The sequence below is a fragment of the Passer montanus genome, unplaced genomic scaffold (genome assembly GCF_014805655.1).
Source record: "Passer montanus isolate IOZ18808 unplaced genomic scaffold, ASM1480565v1 scaffold23, whole genome shotgun sequence".
Classification (NCBI taxonomy): domain Eukaryota; kingdom Metazoa; phylum Chordata; class Aves; order Passeriformes; family Passeridae; genus Passer; species Passer montanus.
In genome coordinates, this window is record NW_024366926.1 from 9228000 (window position 1) to 9244159 (window position 16160).

The 16160-nt window shown below is 38.7% G+C and overlaps 1 protein-coding gene across 1 annotated transcript in view; it reads right to left on the reverse strand.

The window, feature by feature from the left end:
• The window catches only part of COL25A1 (collagen type XXV alpha 1 chain), a 297986-nt gene that overhangs the window by 280401 nt on the left and 1425 nt on the right, over positions 1 to 16160 (reverse strand). Inside the window, exon 2 of the mRNA XM_039710662.1 lies at positions 16055 to 16124. Coding sequence (XP_039566596.1) covers positions 16055 to 16124 — 70 coding nt within the window. The remainder of the gene's footprint in view (positions 1 to 16054; positions 16125 to 16160) is intronic.

The following is a 16160-nucleotide window of genomic DNA, read 5'->3' on the forward strand; positions in this document are numbered from 1 at the left end:
AAATCCAACCCAGTAACAACCCAGAACTTGTGCACTGTGCAAAGCAGATTTGTAACCTTTGAAAATTAAGTATTTCAGTACGGGTAGTACTCCATCACCAACCACTAAATTCGCAATGCCTTAACACTGGATTCATCAGCCCAACAACAAAAAGCAAAAGACACCAATAAATAAAGGCCAGTATTTTTCAAAGACCACAGTATATTCCAAGAACCCTGTAAATTACTTCACCATATGAAGTACTGAAACTTTATCGAGTTCTCATTCAAGTAAAATTAAAATATTTCTACCAAATTAAGTAATAAGAGATCAAGCCTCCAGAGAAAAATCACTTTTGATTCCATAAATAAGATAAAATTTCACAAAGTTAGCTGCAAGGAACTGTTTTTCCTTGCAACATAAGAGGACACACATGGGTAAGAAGGTCAATAACTCCCCAAAAAGCCTGGAAGAAAACAGTAATAAAACTCTGAGCACTCCATGCCTCCACTCCCTTGATATCCTGTAAGACCACAAGCATCTACGAATGCTGTACAGCACTGAGGGATGCTTTTTTGCCTATAGCAAATCTCTTGTTTCACTCAGCCATTTATCAAATTTTTAATGAAAAGCTTTCTAGTAAAAATGGGGGCTTTTTTGGTTTTGGTTTGTTTAAGCTTTTCTTAAAGTTTCGTGTCAAGAGAGGTATTTGCTCACGGACAAATTTTCTGTGGTTTTCAATCACCTTTCTTAGCAAGTAAGGTTCTAAGATTTTTCAAGTTCCAAAGTTTTTATGAGTTCTGTAACTTCCAAAGGTCCAACTTCCTAGTTGTTCTTCTGTTTAAAAAAAAAAATCCACTTATAGTCTGTTCAGTGATATTTTTTAAGAAAAACAATTGGTTTATCTATAATATACAATCATAGATCCTTACGCAAATTCCAAGTTTTTTAACAATAATCACTGAAAAATACATTAAATATGAATGCAGGTTAGAAAGAGATTTTATCTATAAACACTTTTAAGTACATAGTTAATCCCTTGGGAAAACTTTTTTTAATAATTATTTTCATTGAATGTGTTCCGCTGTTGAAAACCAAGCAAACCAGTAAGATTTGTATTTACACTTACTCCTGAGGCACATATTGAATAGGCAAATAGAAGTGGTATTAATGCATTATTAGTAAAAAATATTGTCATTGATCCCCATAATGGATGTTCCACTTATGCTAAAGAAAATATTCATATTACCTTCCATGTCATGTTGGCATAAAATACTACTGACTTCCACCTCATTGCTTGGAAACTGGTCTCAACTGACAGTAGAGTAAGTAATCAATTCTTTCTCCCCATAGTTAAACCAAGAAGCATTTTTAAACTCTGGAAAGACCAATGTCATAAGATCGTATTTTGTACACAATTGAAAATTAACTGAAAGGTAAAATGCAGCATATATAACGAATGCAAATAAATATGAGGTGCCTGCTGCTGGTCAGTTCAGCAGTAGTTGTATTTTGCAGCATGCTTATGAAAATGCATTTATATCCTTCTGTGCTAATCAAAGAGTATGTCATTAGCTTTTTCTGTGTAAAAAAAAATATGCCATTTTATTCAGTTTGATCATTTGACAGCACAATTTTTAAAACAATTGTATTTCACCAAAACACAAATATCTGGAATTTTCAACTACTGGTTCTCATCTTCCTTCTGGTTGCATTTCAGAAAGAAAATGGGGGCCAGTTATTTAGAAGGCACACATTTATATAACATCATTCTTCATGAAATTGTTGTTTTATTAAGAACCCTATCTCACTTCACCAAAGAGCAGCCATTCTATCAACAAAGCAGCTGAAAGTCAAGTAGCAACAAGTAAATGTCCCTTTCCTAGTGCCTATGGAGAGTGTATGCTCCTATCATGAAGCAGCCCTGAAACCCCACTGGTGTGGACACAAGCGCTGCTGCTGCTCTGGTATAATCTGCACGGCCTCAAGAGGTGGAAAAAACCTCTAGCTTTGCTACAGCACTTGTAGCTTTGCTGGGTGGAATATCTGGTTCTTTACAGTTGGTAGCTGCTATTTGTTATAGCTCCCGTGACACAAGACAAAAGGAAAAAGAAACTTGGCATGTAACTAAATTTTAACTTGTCCTAATCTTTACAAATCCTAAATTGTGACTGCTTTGTAGTACACACTGAGAGAAAGGGAGACCGATACAGCTAAGGTTGGAAATATTCTGGAAATACATCATTCATAAAAGGGGCTCCATGAACTTCTCCTCACAGGTCACTACAGATTCCTTGCAGACTTCAAACTGATGGCTCCATGTCACCAAAGTTCTGCTTGAGCCATTTTTACTCAGCAGTTTCACAGGATTTAGACTGAGCCGACAAATCATAGACTAACAAGAAGATTAGTGTGTCTGAATAGAGTGCAATACAGAGGTGTGAGCATCCCTCTGTGCCATCTTTTCCAGGTGCCCAAGCAATCTCTTTTTCCCTGCCTTCCTTGGCCCTTAAACCATATTGCTGGAGATGCCTATTTGAGTGGATAGCTGTCTTCATTTGAAAGATAAAGGCTCTTTAGAACCTGCAGGAATTTTCGGAAAGTGTCAGAAAAATGTTGGCTGCATTAGTCCCTATCTAAGTGCTATTACTGGTAACTGAACTACAGTTCATCTCAAAGCATGATTAACAGCAACATAATAGTATCATACCCACCCCTCTGTTTCTGTCAAGTCCCACATTTTACAAGACAAACACAGAATATGAAGCATATAAAGTGAAAGTAAATTAACATGAACTGCCTGCTGCTGGTCAGTGTATCAATAGTTCGCTGCATTTTGCAGCGTTTTTAGGAAAATTACTCATGTCAATATGTGGACAAACACATAAACTATGTCTGGGAAAGAAAAAACTGGGACTACAATTAAATTTTGCTTGTAGCAAAAGAGCAATCCATAGGAGGCATGAGTGCTCAGGCCCTAGTTGCTGTCCTTCCTTTTCTACACAAAGCAGGAAATTAAAGAGAAAAGGCACTCATACTGACATGATCAAGCAAGGAGTGTTGATTAACAGCTTTTGAAATTATTCAAGTCCATCTGTGTGCCTTTAGGACCTCATCATTAACTTCTACTACAGACCATAGGTCTTGACAACCTAACATGTTTCAACAGAGGTAACACAGAGTGTGATAGTTCCTACGGGATTCAAGGAACACTGCTCTCACCACAGAGGAAGCCAGCACATGCACTATTTTCATGCTTCTGCCCCTGTAATCCTGCTGCCACACCAGAAGAGATTGATGCAGAATTGGAGTTACAATCAGTGCCTTGCTTAGAGAATACCTTACTGCTACTTTCCACTAGCCTTGATCTTCCTGTAAATCCCTTGTCAGCACCACACAGCCTGTCAGCACCCTCTGTCAGGACAACAACCAGGCTATGCACTCTCCCTTCTCACCACTTCCCAGAAGCTGAGAATATGCCATGACTAGTTGACTACATGCCTCATCTAGGAGACATTCTATAAATAAGGGACACTTACCCACCTTGTGCCACTGTTTAAGTCCCCAGGCGATCCGTCCCTCAAGCCACTATACCTATACATCTTAGATGAGTACACATCTTAGATGTGCTTCAGACATGACACCCCACAGACATGTCCCTTTTTACTCCTTCTTGACAGGACTAGCATTTGCTCAGTTTTGAGGAGCCCTTTTAGCAATTACACTTCAACATACCCTGCTGTCAGGGTATCTCAGGCTGAGTGAGCAGTATGCACTGAGATAACCTCTAGATAACCAGAGAAAAACATCAGAAGATTTTTTCACTATTTTTTCCTCTTAGGACTGTGTCAGTCCTTAATTCTTCTTCATTATCTCTAGAAACAAACCAGGCACCTTGCTACCAACTCCCTCACTCAACACTGCACAGCAGTGGCCTCACCTCGGGGACTGTGTGCAGCTTGGGGCACCTCAACAGGACATCAGATTATCTGAGTGTCCTCCAGCCAGAACAGTGAAAAGTCTCAAGGGTAAGCTTTATAAGGATCTGCTGATGTCACTTAGATTGTTCAGCTTTAAAAAAGGGAACATTCATGTTAAACAAATAATGACTTTTCAAGCAAAGCATCAGCAAAGTGGAGAATGGGAGATCTAGTTCACTGAGTTAAAAGAACAGACTGCCTTGAACAGAGGGCATCACCTCTCATCCAAGTATGAAAATCTGTTTGAGTAGAAACACACATGCATATGCAGACTTCAGTCATGTTGGTAAGGAAACTAAAATGAAGGTCCAGCTGTATATAGTGGTCTTCCTTTCCTATCCCTCAGAACTGAAGTTCTGAACACCTCTGTACAATTTTTAGTGGTTTTATGTAATCACTTCAAGCAATAAACAATCCTCAGAACAACACTCCTTGGTCTGTGAACTATGAATTAAGATGTGAGAAGATGTAATTTCTCCATGAAGACAAGTAAGTTTACTAATTTTTGCTATTCAGACTGTCTCCAAGTGCAGCCAGAATTCCTACAGTATTACAAAACTAGTTCAGTATTCCTAGAAATAGATACAAACATAATGTTCTTGCTCAGAGACTGAAAAGACTAAACAATAAACTGATGGCAATTGAATAAAAAATAGTATTTGTATAATGGAAAATAACTATATATCAAACCTAAAGTAGATGGCAATGGCTGCATACATAAACAGGCATTCCCAAAGACTCAAAGACAAAAAAAAATTAAAAAATTTTTAAAAAACCCCCAACACTGAGGCCACACTTTGCTCTCAGATTCCAGAGTAACTACTGATTTCAGTTAAAATCTTTGGGATTATTCATGTGCCTGAAGCAATGTACACGTCCATATCAGGTCTGATTATTGTCAGTCAGAGTTTTAGTTAAAAGCCTCTTTTCACCAAACTTCAGATAAAAGTAAAATGCTGTTTGGATATCAGAAATTGTGGTAGCAGAAGCAGCTACTTCTATCTATAGGTGATTTGAGCTGACACTGCCTACCTGTTCAATTAAAGAGAATCTACAGGGATGGGCTGTTTTAAAATAAAAACACACTCTAAAAAATTCTCAGAAGGTTTCTATAGTCACAAGTTTGTTTTTACAACTATGTTCACTTGATGACTCCAGATGATTATGTCCTGTCATACAGATGAAAATGGAGCAGAGAGATGATTACAAAAATTCTAAAGCAGTGACAAGGGATGTACTGGAGACAAACTTCTGCTCCTCTAGACAGTAACTTTATTCAAAATTATGAATACTTTGTCATTTGCACACTTTGGTTAATGTATTTACATCCATCATATTTTACAGATGCAAGAAGTCTCAAGTATGAAGACTTCTACCCCATTCTAACAGTCCTGTCAGGAATACAGTCACAATACAGAACAGCTACTTAGTTTTCCCTGCTCTGATTCACTAAGCACACTATTTCCTCTAAGGTGAATTGCTTTAAACTCACTGTGAGAGAGCTTTTTTCCAGAGTGTTCCAGTTGTTATACTACACTTTGAAAACAGATTAATTTCACCTTATTGTCCTAAAGTGGACTGTCATTGTTTGAAATACATCAACATACCACCTTGTAGCAGCAAACCATTTTTAAGAGATAAGAAAAAAGTGAGGATTTCAGTCTTGCTCTATTTCTCTATTATTGTTGGTGGTTCAGTTTTCAAGGCTCACACTTCTTTTTAACTGGCCACTGTAATGGCTTATGTGCAGCCTCTTAATTAAATGTGATTTAAAAAAAAGTCCTTCCACCACACATTAGGACATGGCTGAGCATGGAATTCAAAACAAGGAATTACGCAGAGCTGTCCTAAAGTGAAATCCACAACGGTCAGACTTAAATACCAAGCTCTCTTAAGATTAGTCCCCCTACATTAAGGAAATACAGTGCACTTATATGCTTGCTGCACTGGAAAAACACTTCATCTTCACCCAGAGAAACCTTTCCAGCCTTTTATAAAGATGGCTGTCATCATTACAAAGACACCAGCTCTAAGTAAGTATTGACAATGGCTGTCCAAGCACTGCTTCATTGGAAACTGATGCCATACCACTGCATTTTTTCAGTCTCTCTCTGATACATCAGTATTCAGTGTGTCTGCTCCCAGGAACCACTTGGGAAATATATTCAAGATGATCCTCACTGAACAGAGATGTCTTCATAAACACACATAGATAGCTGCAGCACACATCATGATCCATTTCCGTGATAGCACTGCATTTTGAAGTGCCTACTAAAGCCATTTCCTGAGCAGCATATTATTACCTGACACAAACAACTACCAAGCATCCACCAGGACAGACAAAAAAATAAAGGCTGAGTTCAAGCTCACCACTGCCATAAAGATCACCTTAACAATGACCTCACTTTGTTCTACACTTGAGCCTATGTGCACAGAGCACATTTTCTGCTACAACCACCAAATTAGGAGCCAGAAAGTATTTTTACTGAGAAGGCTATCCTGTCTGAAAGGTGAAGGGAATGAAATAAACAGTAATTAATCACCTCTATGTCAAGCTGAAGTGATAGCTCTCAACATGTGTCTCCCTTCTACTAGCAGTAACCACATATCAGCAGTGGCACTGAAAACCCTGAAGCATTTGATAAAAAGCACCAGAAGAGCTGAGAGTACAGAGACTCTCCAGCCAACACAGAACAGTATTTGTCACAGCAACGCCAGTGGGCATCATCTGGATGCAAGCTCTGTGACTGGAGAAGAAAATATTAATACACAGGCTATGGAGTTTATCCTTTTAATCCCCTGTGGCCGTACCCCTATGCTCAGGTATCAAGGCTTCCTCTAAGATCAAGGGAATCTGAACAGGAGCTTACTCAGACTAAGAGCACAGGGTGGGGAGGAAGAGGAGAAGTGCCTTCAAGCAGCTGGTTCTCATATTCTTAAGAGATTATTGGAGGTTCCAGCTGAAGGAAATACCTCCTCAACTTAAGAGGCATACACTTGACTTTCAGCACTGCAGTCCTCTGTGAGGACCCTACCATCATCCAGCTGAGGCACTGATACATAAGAAACCCCACATCATTTCCTAGCAACAAAACTACTGCTACCAGCACAAGCAAGACCTTCGCAGCCAGCTATGACCTTAACCATTAATATCTTTTTAGAGTGTTCAGTTAGTGTCCTTCAAGTTACAGGATGCTGTTCTGCTTTCAGATACACAAATCTGTCACCGCTGCAATGGCAGCCACACCTCTGATAAGATATTTTGGTCTCCAATTTTCAATATAATTTCCTGTTTTCCAAAGTTCTTGTGTGTTCCTCAAACACAGGCCTCACTCCTCCCCATATTCAATTTTATAAAGATCTTTTAAATAGCAGTTTTCCAGTATAACCTTAAGCACAGTGTGCTGAGAAAGAGACTACGCTTATCAAAGAAACCTAATTCATAACCTAAATCTTTAACATATACCTGTTGTATGATTTTTTCTGTGCTCTTATATTCAGAGAAAGAATATTCAAAATACTCCAATGGGAGGAAAATAAATGTGGGGGGGGGTATTCTTAAGATGACATAAATTGCAAATGGTAGAATAACTAAGGTCTTAAAACTAAAGTTTTAAGTCCTACTGTCTACGGTCTTTCTTCCATTATATTTACAGCTTCTACTTTACAGCCCCGACTCCTAAGAGTACTAAAACTGTTTAAAAGGGCAGAAAGTGCCAAGTTCATGAACTTCTTGTTTAAGAACAAAACAAACAAAAACACAAAGAAAAGGAGACAAGGAAAACACTCGGCTCCCACAAATCTTTGCTGATCAGAGGAAGCACATCCCAAGTATCAAGAGACTGAAGCTGTACCTGGCACAAGCCTGTTATTTCAGCCAGCAGAAAGCAGTGGACCAATCACCTGGTTTTATGGAGGTTTTCCTTGCTAAGGTGAGCTGTGCTGTACACTGTGGCACCGTGACTAAGCAGGCAGCCCGCTGTGTGTCCAGGATAGGACAGAGTGTGACAAACTACCAAAACCATCATACTGCACCAGTATACAGTGCTGTGTACTGCATTGACAGGAGGACCAAGGTTCGAAGAGAAAGATAATTTGACACCCTTCTCCTCAATACTTCCTCAGCTGAGCTTGTAGAAGAGCCACAGAAGGAGGGGGGAAGCTACTTAGAGAGACTCTAAGGAGTCCATCGTTATTTCATATACAGTCTTCTTTACAGCCTGCCCAAGAACCTCTTAATCCGTGATCCACTCTCCTCTGTAACCCCAACCAAAATACATCAGCAAAGGTAAACATCTATGAAAAAAATTTGCAAGTCGTATTCCCAAAACCCCAATTTTAATTCCTAAGCACCTAAAAAAATACACAAATCATTCAAAGTCAACTAATATACTTACCCAATACATTAATTACAATATTATATTCATGCATAATAAAACTAAAATAATTCTAATGGCTAACAACCTAAATTGAACCTAAGGCACCTCATCCATGACCTTACAAAATAAAATCTATACTTTCTTCATATTTGTCAACTTCCCGACAAATTTTAAGACAGTGCAGAATAAAATATTATTGCTTAAAATCTGCATTGCTTCTTGGTTGAGCATGTCTAAGCAGAAGTCACTGAAATAATTGTACTAATTTCCAAAGTTTCTAAAATAAAAAGTAGTATCCCAGTTTTATCATCTCTGTTATTACACTCTTTCTTAATTTCATTTATTGTTTCTTTGCCTTACAAATGGCTGTCTTGCTATCTTTGGTAATTATAAGAACATATATTTCTGTCTAGCAAAAAAAGTTAGATAGCTGTGTAGTAACTTCACGATTCTTCAAAGAGTTTAAAAGGCATTATCATCATCTGTTTCAAAGCTTTCCCAAAAAGAAACAGCTTTCTACAAGAAGAAACAGTTACATGCAGACATGCATGCAAAACTCACAACTACATGTAAATGCCTCCTCCTATAAACACACATCTGCACAGATAAACAAGAAACAATTTTAGTACAACTCCAACCCTGCTATAAAAAAGAACAAGGGATGAGCAGACACAGTAAGTTTCATAGTGTACATCACAGACAAGACTGTCTTCTAACATATTTTGATAGCCGTTTTAAGGAGAGCACAATAATCAGGTTTTCTTCATCAACACAACAGATGGAACAAGTGGTTTGCTTCACAAACGAGGAAACTGTAGTCAGTTTGCTAAAAACTAGGTTATGTATGGAAATACTTCAATAGAAGATTATTTTAGATAAGGCATACTCATGCACTAGCAATTTCTTGCACTATATGGTCACCAATTCCTTGCACTATATGGTCACAGACCAGAACTTATTTTTAACTATTTACATGAGGCTGCAGCACTTATTGACAAAATAAAGGCAGATCAAAGAACTTGTTGAGGCATGGATGACTGAACACTTGAGCTGTGAACCACCTGGGAGGAAACACTTGACAATGATGGCCTAAATACATTTCCTTCAGAGGCCAGCAGCATGCATCAGATGATCTCCTGGAGTATCAACCTGACCAGCATTTCTAAAGTTGCTCAAATCTACAGGGGTAAAAAAAGGCAGTATTTACATGAAAGGTATAAAAAAAACTCGCACGTTCAAGCTGGACACTCTGTTCTGAAAATTTGTCCTGACATTTATTTTGATTAAGCTCTTACAAACAGCTGGTTCTGCTTAACTTAATCTCATTAAAAGTCCCAAGCAGACGAATTTAAGCAGGCCCTGTTCTACTGTAAGTCTAACCTGTAAAAACACGAGAGTCCACCAGTTTCCAAACAACAAGCATTCAGCATCGTGTTCACTGGTGTGTGTATCTTCTAGCTGCAAGCTGCAGCTTTAGCTAGATTGAGAGAGAAGTGTTTCTCTCAGCCTGTGTTATTCTATGCCTGCTTACTTCTTATTTGTTGTTTTAAGTAAGCAGAGAGATTTCCTTTTTTGCGGCTGACTTAGGAAATCAACTGAAATGATGAAGGGGAAAGGTGCTCTGAGTCGACCAGCCTTCCCTGAAGAGACTGCAGTTAGCAACATGACTCAAGGTCTGCGTGCATTAAAGTGTGATGGATGATTTCACCAGGCTGGTAACTTGAACATATTAGTTGTATGATTCTATTTGGTAACCTAAAAGGCCCTATAAAAACAGTTTCTGTCAGTCATGCTGTTTTCAGATTTAGCTGTTTTTTTCCTGTGCTAAGTATAGACAAAACAGGCAGGTAAGCTGCAGCCAGTAAATGCAGAAGAGAGTGAGAAAGAAGATGAGTGCTGTAAGGCAGGTTTATCAGTGCTGTTCCAGCAGTACGTTTCCAAGAACTCAGTAACCTTTGAGGAAAGGGACGGGGGTAAGTATAGCTAAACAGAACTCAGTTATATAAGCTTTAGAGACCCTTTAAGGAAAAAGATGCATATATTTCCCAATTTAAGAAAGACAAGAAGAAAAAGAAAAACCAAAGCCCAACCACCACAGACACTACAAGCATTATTCCAGAAATGGGCTTAACAGCCACTTCTCCCACTGCAGCACTCGCAGTACTTGAAGTCCTTTGACACTTCAGCAGTTTGAGATGGACCAGTACCACAAACAGTGGAAGTATAAGAACATATATAATATTATCTTCATATATTATAAGGACAGTTAGTGCAGATAAACAAGCCTTCCTTCTAACATGACTTGTTTGACATAACTGCACAAGTCTGAATTTATTCAACTCAAGTCATAGAAAAACCTTTTGTTAATAACACTTTTGCAGTCAAATCAACCTTTGCTACAGCACTGCTGAGATCAATAATATTACAAAGGAGAGAAATCTGGTGCAGTCCACTGTCAATCAGTTCTCTTCTGAGCCACACTGTGTTTCATTCATCATGCTGTACACCCTACTTCCTTGCCCAGAGGGAAGGGAATTAAAAGGTCACCCCTTAGCCAATAAAATATATATTTAGCTATTTTGTGGAGAGGAAACAGTATCTTTAAGCAGTCATCCAAAGAAGACAGACTTTCCAGAAGGTCGTACGCTGCTGCACATCAATAAGCATCTTGATCTAGGAACTGAAATGAAAAATATCAAACCACTGAAGGTATGAAAGGGGGACTCAGAGACCTGTCAGAAAAATTACAAAATTAGAGCTGAGCATTGCATTCAGCAAATAGATGATACAGAGATGGCAGAAGTAAGTAGTGCTGGGAGCTAGGTTAAGATAGCACACTCTGAAATTTTCAGTAACAGGAAAAAAATCACTTCAGATACTTTTTACATATATCCACATTTTCTCTTAGGTCTCACTACTGGTAAACACGCAAGTCAGCTCCTCTCTTCTTTACCTCTTCAGTCTTTCCAGGACTGCTTCACTGTAAGCACAATAAAAATTAAAATTTAAAAAAAAAAGAGTAATACCCTGCTAATACCTATTTCGTGATTCTTTTAATCCTGAGAATTGCTTTCTCCTCCATTCTTTCAGCCTCACTAATTGAAATGCTCCAGGGAACAGTCCTTGTGGAAATAAGAAAGAGCACCTAAATTGTACTTACATTGCATGTCAAAACAAACATTAGATGCTTAAGACAACAAAAATAGCACTGGGACTCTAAGAAAACACACTGATTTTTGCTATCCATGCTGCTATCAAAATACATATAGCAGATTCATCATACCACTGAAGAACTGTAGCTGCAGAACTACAGTTTTTGCACTGGAACTACAGTAACCAAGAAAAAGACCAACTGGTATTTTATATTTCCTCAAAAAAACCACCCTTGGCTCATGGCATTTCATCCTGAACGAACAGGTTTATACACATGCAACTGCACTGAAACAAACATGATGGCAGCAAATTGCATAGTGAAATTGGAGGTACTTCAAATGCCAAACCATACAGCTCTCTAGGACTGGAACAGAGAATGAAGACGGCTTGCTTACAAAAACAGCACAAAATAGCTGGCTAAGAAAGAATGGTCAGAGTATCTGTGGAAAGGTTTTAAAACTACAGAAAGGGAAAGAGTCTATGAAAACCCTGAAGTCACAAGAGGAAGAAAAATGTACATTTCCTGATGGGAAATATACAAGAGAAAGAACAAACAAAGAAATATTACTTGTGCCACTGAAGAGAATCAGAATCAAATTTCCAGTCATCTTTGACAGTATCCAACATTGAAGTTCAGCTAATGTTCTGGGAAGGAAAAAAAACCCCAAAACAAATCTCAAAATCTACAGACCCATAACTTTATATGCAATTTATAGTGAACATTCATACACAGTGTGTTGTATAGCTATACAGTTCAAGACATCTCTTATGTAACTTATTCTTTGTCAATGCAGAACTAAAGAAATGTGTTCCTTTAAGGAATAAATTCACTACAAAGGTCTTCCTAAAAATAGAAGATGGGAAAAAAAAAACTAATTGCTCCCTAAAACTGGTCCCTGGTCAAAAGGGACATACCTGCCAGCCTTCCTGCTGAGAAAGCTTGAACTTCTTGTAGTACTAGATTTGATTCCTACTCCTGTCACCATTATCTGACAACAGGAGCGGGCTCTGAGGACCACTTACACAATGAGACATCATGGCACAGAACCGCAAGTGTCAGAACTTGACCCTTACAATATAAAAAGGATCAGATCACTAAAACATGCAAGCATATGTCCATTTTTGTTGAAGTCTACAGGTACATTCACATGTGAATGACTTTGGGATGAGGAAAATTAAACAATCTACCAAAATAAAAATCTTTAAATTCTATTGAATGAGGAGCATCCCTGTGCTTTCTGTATGTGTCACTTCCCACAACTGTGTAATTCTTGGCACTTAATAAGAAATACCCAGCATGGTGCTGGACTGTTCCTCATAACAGCTGATTATGCTCCCACAGCCACTTAGAGGAAGATTTAGAAGTATGAAATAAGTACCTACGCACCTATATTTTCTCTTCATCTTTTAAAGTAGAAAAATATCAACTTTAAAAATACACCTGGCAAATGAAAATTAATTTATTATGCTTAAAATTATTTCAGCCACTCAATTTGCCTCCCAGTCCTATGTGCAAAAGGCCAACTACCAGCAGCAACTGCAGCACCACCTAAAAGCACAAGATTTACACTGGCACTCTTATTAGAGCTGAGGTAATTTAAGAGGAATGTCAGCACAAATTTACTTTTCAAACTTTATTACTCTGCTTTAAGAAGAGAAAGAATGCCTGCTATTGTAATTTTTAAAATATTTACAAAATCTTTGGTATCTGGTTTTAGTCGCACAGAGTTAAAACCAAAACTCTAACATCACCCTACATCACATTTCTTTCATAAGAAAATAGAACTAAAGAATAAGAAAAATCACATTTAGTGAAAATGAAGTTTTTAAAGAGAAATGTGATCACTCTTCACACTAGATAAAATTCAAGGCTACCACTGAATTAAAAGGAGCTACACATAGACTGCTCTGCAAGCTGTGAGCTTGTGAATCTGGCTTCCAGTAGGTAACTTAGCCATTCCCACTTGCCTTTGAATGTGCAGGTTCCAGTCATAGAGAGGCAAAAGGGGATGAAAATCTCAACCTAATCACATCTATGCCAGTTGCATAACTTTAATCCTGAACCAGAGGCCACATTGTCACCCTTCTGTCTGCAGATCGAACTTCCTTCTCTCTTCATTTGGCAGAGAACAATGTAACCTACTTTTAAATAATCTTTATTCCTCTTTGAAGAGTAGGATGAGGGAAACTGTCGTGGTGGCCATCCAGTAGTGACCTTTTCTCAGAGCATAAAGACATTTCAAAAAGCACCCCTGCACCATGAGGGCCTTCCAAAGTCATCTCTAACAGACATCTATTTTATCATTACAGAAACACAGGAAAGAAATTAAGAAGTTGAGCAGAATACAGAAGCAAAAGGGAACCATGTGGGGAAAAAGCAATGTACTCTCTGGCTTTGCAAATAGCAGGCAACAGAAAAACCATGGATGTGCCATGATACTTCCCTATTAAACCAAATACCTTTTTGAACATAAGTGCTTGTAACAGCAACATTAAGGATCAAAACAAAACCCATCCTGTGCAGTCAAAAAGGAGTTCTAACAGAGGGAACCAAATGAAGAAGCAACAATTTATTTGCTCAATCCCCTCCTGCTCTGCCTCATGCCTGCAGTTAGGAAGGCACTGTCCTCAGGTGGTGGTGCCACTCAGCCCCTGCTCTCTCAGACAAGGCTCCCAAGATGATTCCATTTTGAGGTAGACACCTGTCCACTGGCAACAAGCATGAGAGCATCAACTGCAAAATGAGGCTACCACATGGCAACATCTTTCAGTCACTACAAAACCTGCTTCCAAATTGAAACAGCTACCAAGAGGTGAAAAGCTCCATATCACATTTCTAATCCCTCCTCTCTGCAACTTTTTTTTTAACTTTGTAATGATTCATGGAAGTTTTCCTGGTCTTCTAAAACTTGCTCCCTCGAATATGTTCCTCAAATCGCTTTGACTCTCATGTAGCAAGGATTTTTACAATGCATGTGAGAAATATTCTGTTGCTCATTATCTATTTGAAAACACATACTTAAGAAAAAAGGTCAGATAAAAATTGGTATAATGTGGAGCTCTAGTGGTAGTGAAGAAGTAAAGCAGCACATAACACCAACCATGAAAAAGTAGATATTGACCTTTAGTAGGAAAACAGTAAGTGAAAATATGATAACAGATGGATTTAAACAAGGAAGAAGAAAGAGGGAAAGAGCTTAGCATCAAATTAAACATAATTTCAGGCTCACAGAATGCATCACTGCAAACAACATGATGAGTAACTCTTTTCTACGCACAAACTTGCATCCTGTAATTCACTGCAGTTAAGCGACAGAAAAAATAAGATCAGTTTGCTTATGTTAGCCTTAAAGGAAAAATATACACATATATATACCACAGCAGGAAACCAGTGTTCCTTATCAAAACTCACTGGGAGTTGAATAATTCTATGCACTCTTTTAAAACAACCATAGTCACATATACTGTCCTTCCCATGATAGCTGTGGCAACTCCAACACCAGCAAGTACTCTGTTCTCAGCTATATCATCACAAAAATAGAGTAGCAACCCCTGTAGGCAGCTTTAACACTGAGATTCAGCAGTCCCTTCAGACTGATGAGTTTGGCAGGAATTGTATCCTAAACTAGGAAAGCTCCTTCCTTATATACAAGTACTATCACACATCCTGCTGGCAAGCATAATCAGCTTCAGTCCTGCTGACAGTCGATATTCCACCTGTAAAGGAGATGGTTTTTCATACAGAGTGAGAGGACAGTCAAAGCATCCTCTGCATCTAGTGTGCCTCATCACAGAGGATGCTGGAACTCCTACAACCCTCCTACAACAGTGAAACACTGCCATTATTTTCTTAACTTCTAAGATGTTAGATGAACTTGGGCATACGTTAGAAGAAGTTTATAAAGCTAAAACAACATTGACAGTTATCAGACTATCACAAAGGAGCACAAAGACCACAGAAACATTGCAGCGTGAATGTATGAACAACTGTGCAGTATTAGAAGGGCCCATTTCCAAAGTCAAGTGATATCCCTGCACAAACGCACACAGTTTTGAACCTTCAGTAGGAAAAACCTGCAATTTCTTCCTAGGGAAACTGCTTTCCACTAAGACTACAGAAAAACAACACTGTAAAAGGTTCATGTATATATTACTGCTAACTTGCAACAGACCCTCCACCTATTTCAATCCATGTTATAAATTGTTCAATATTTTTGCTAGGGGCCTTTGCTCCACTTCCCAAGTTGGGTACACAGTGCCTTGATTCAGTACTACCTCATTTAAGACAGAATATATTTCATCCGCTGGAGTGGATCATTAACGTCTTCATAAGTGTTCTTGTTTGGCAACATCCAGCCTAATGAGTGGTTTTTATTAGCATTAATTCCCATCTAGGGCCACAGCAAAAACCCATCACTGGGCTTTACATCTTTCCCACCCAAGGAACAGCTGTTGATTGAAGGCATCCCTGGACCTGATTTAGGTGTATTTCAGAAACATGGGGTACCAAACAGCCCAGAGTTACAAGCCTCCGAGAGGAGATTTCCCAGCTGTGTCTGTTACCTGGTGGGCAGTTGCACTCTGGAGCCGCTTCTCTCGCTACTCGTATTTTTGCCAAGTGCTCGTAGGATTTCTGGGGGCGAGAGAAGCAACGTGAGGGCTGGCACTT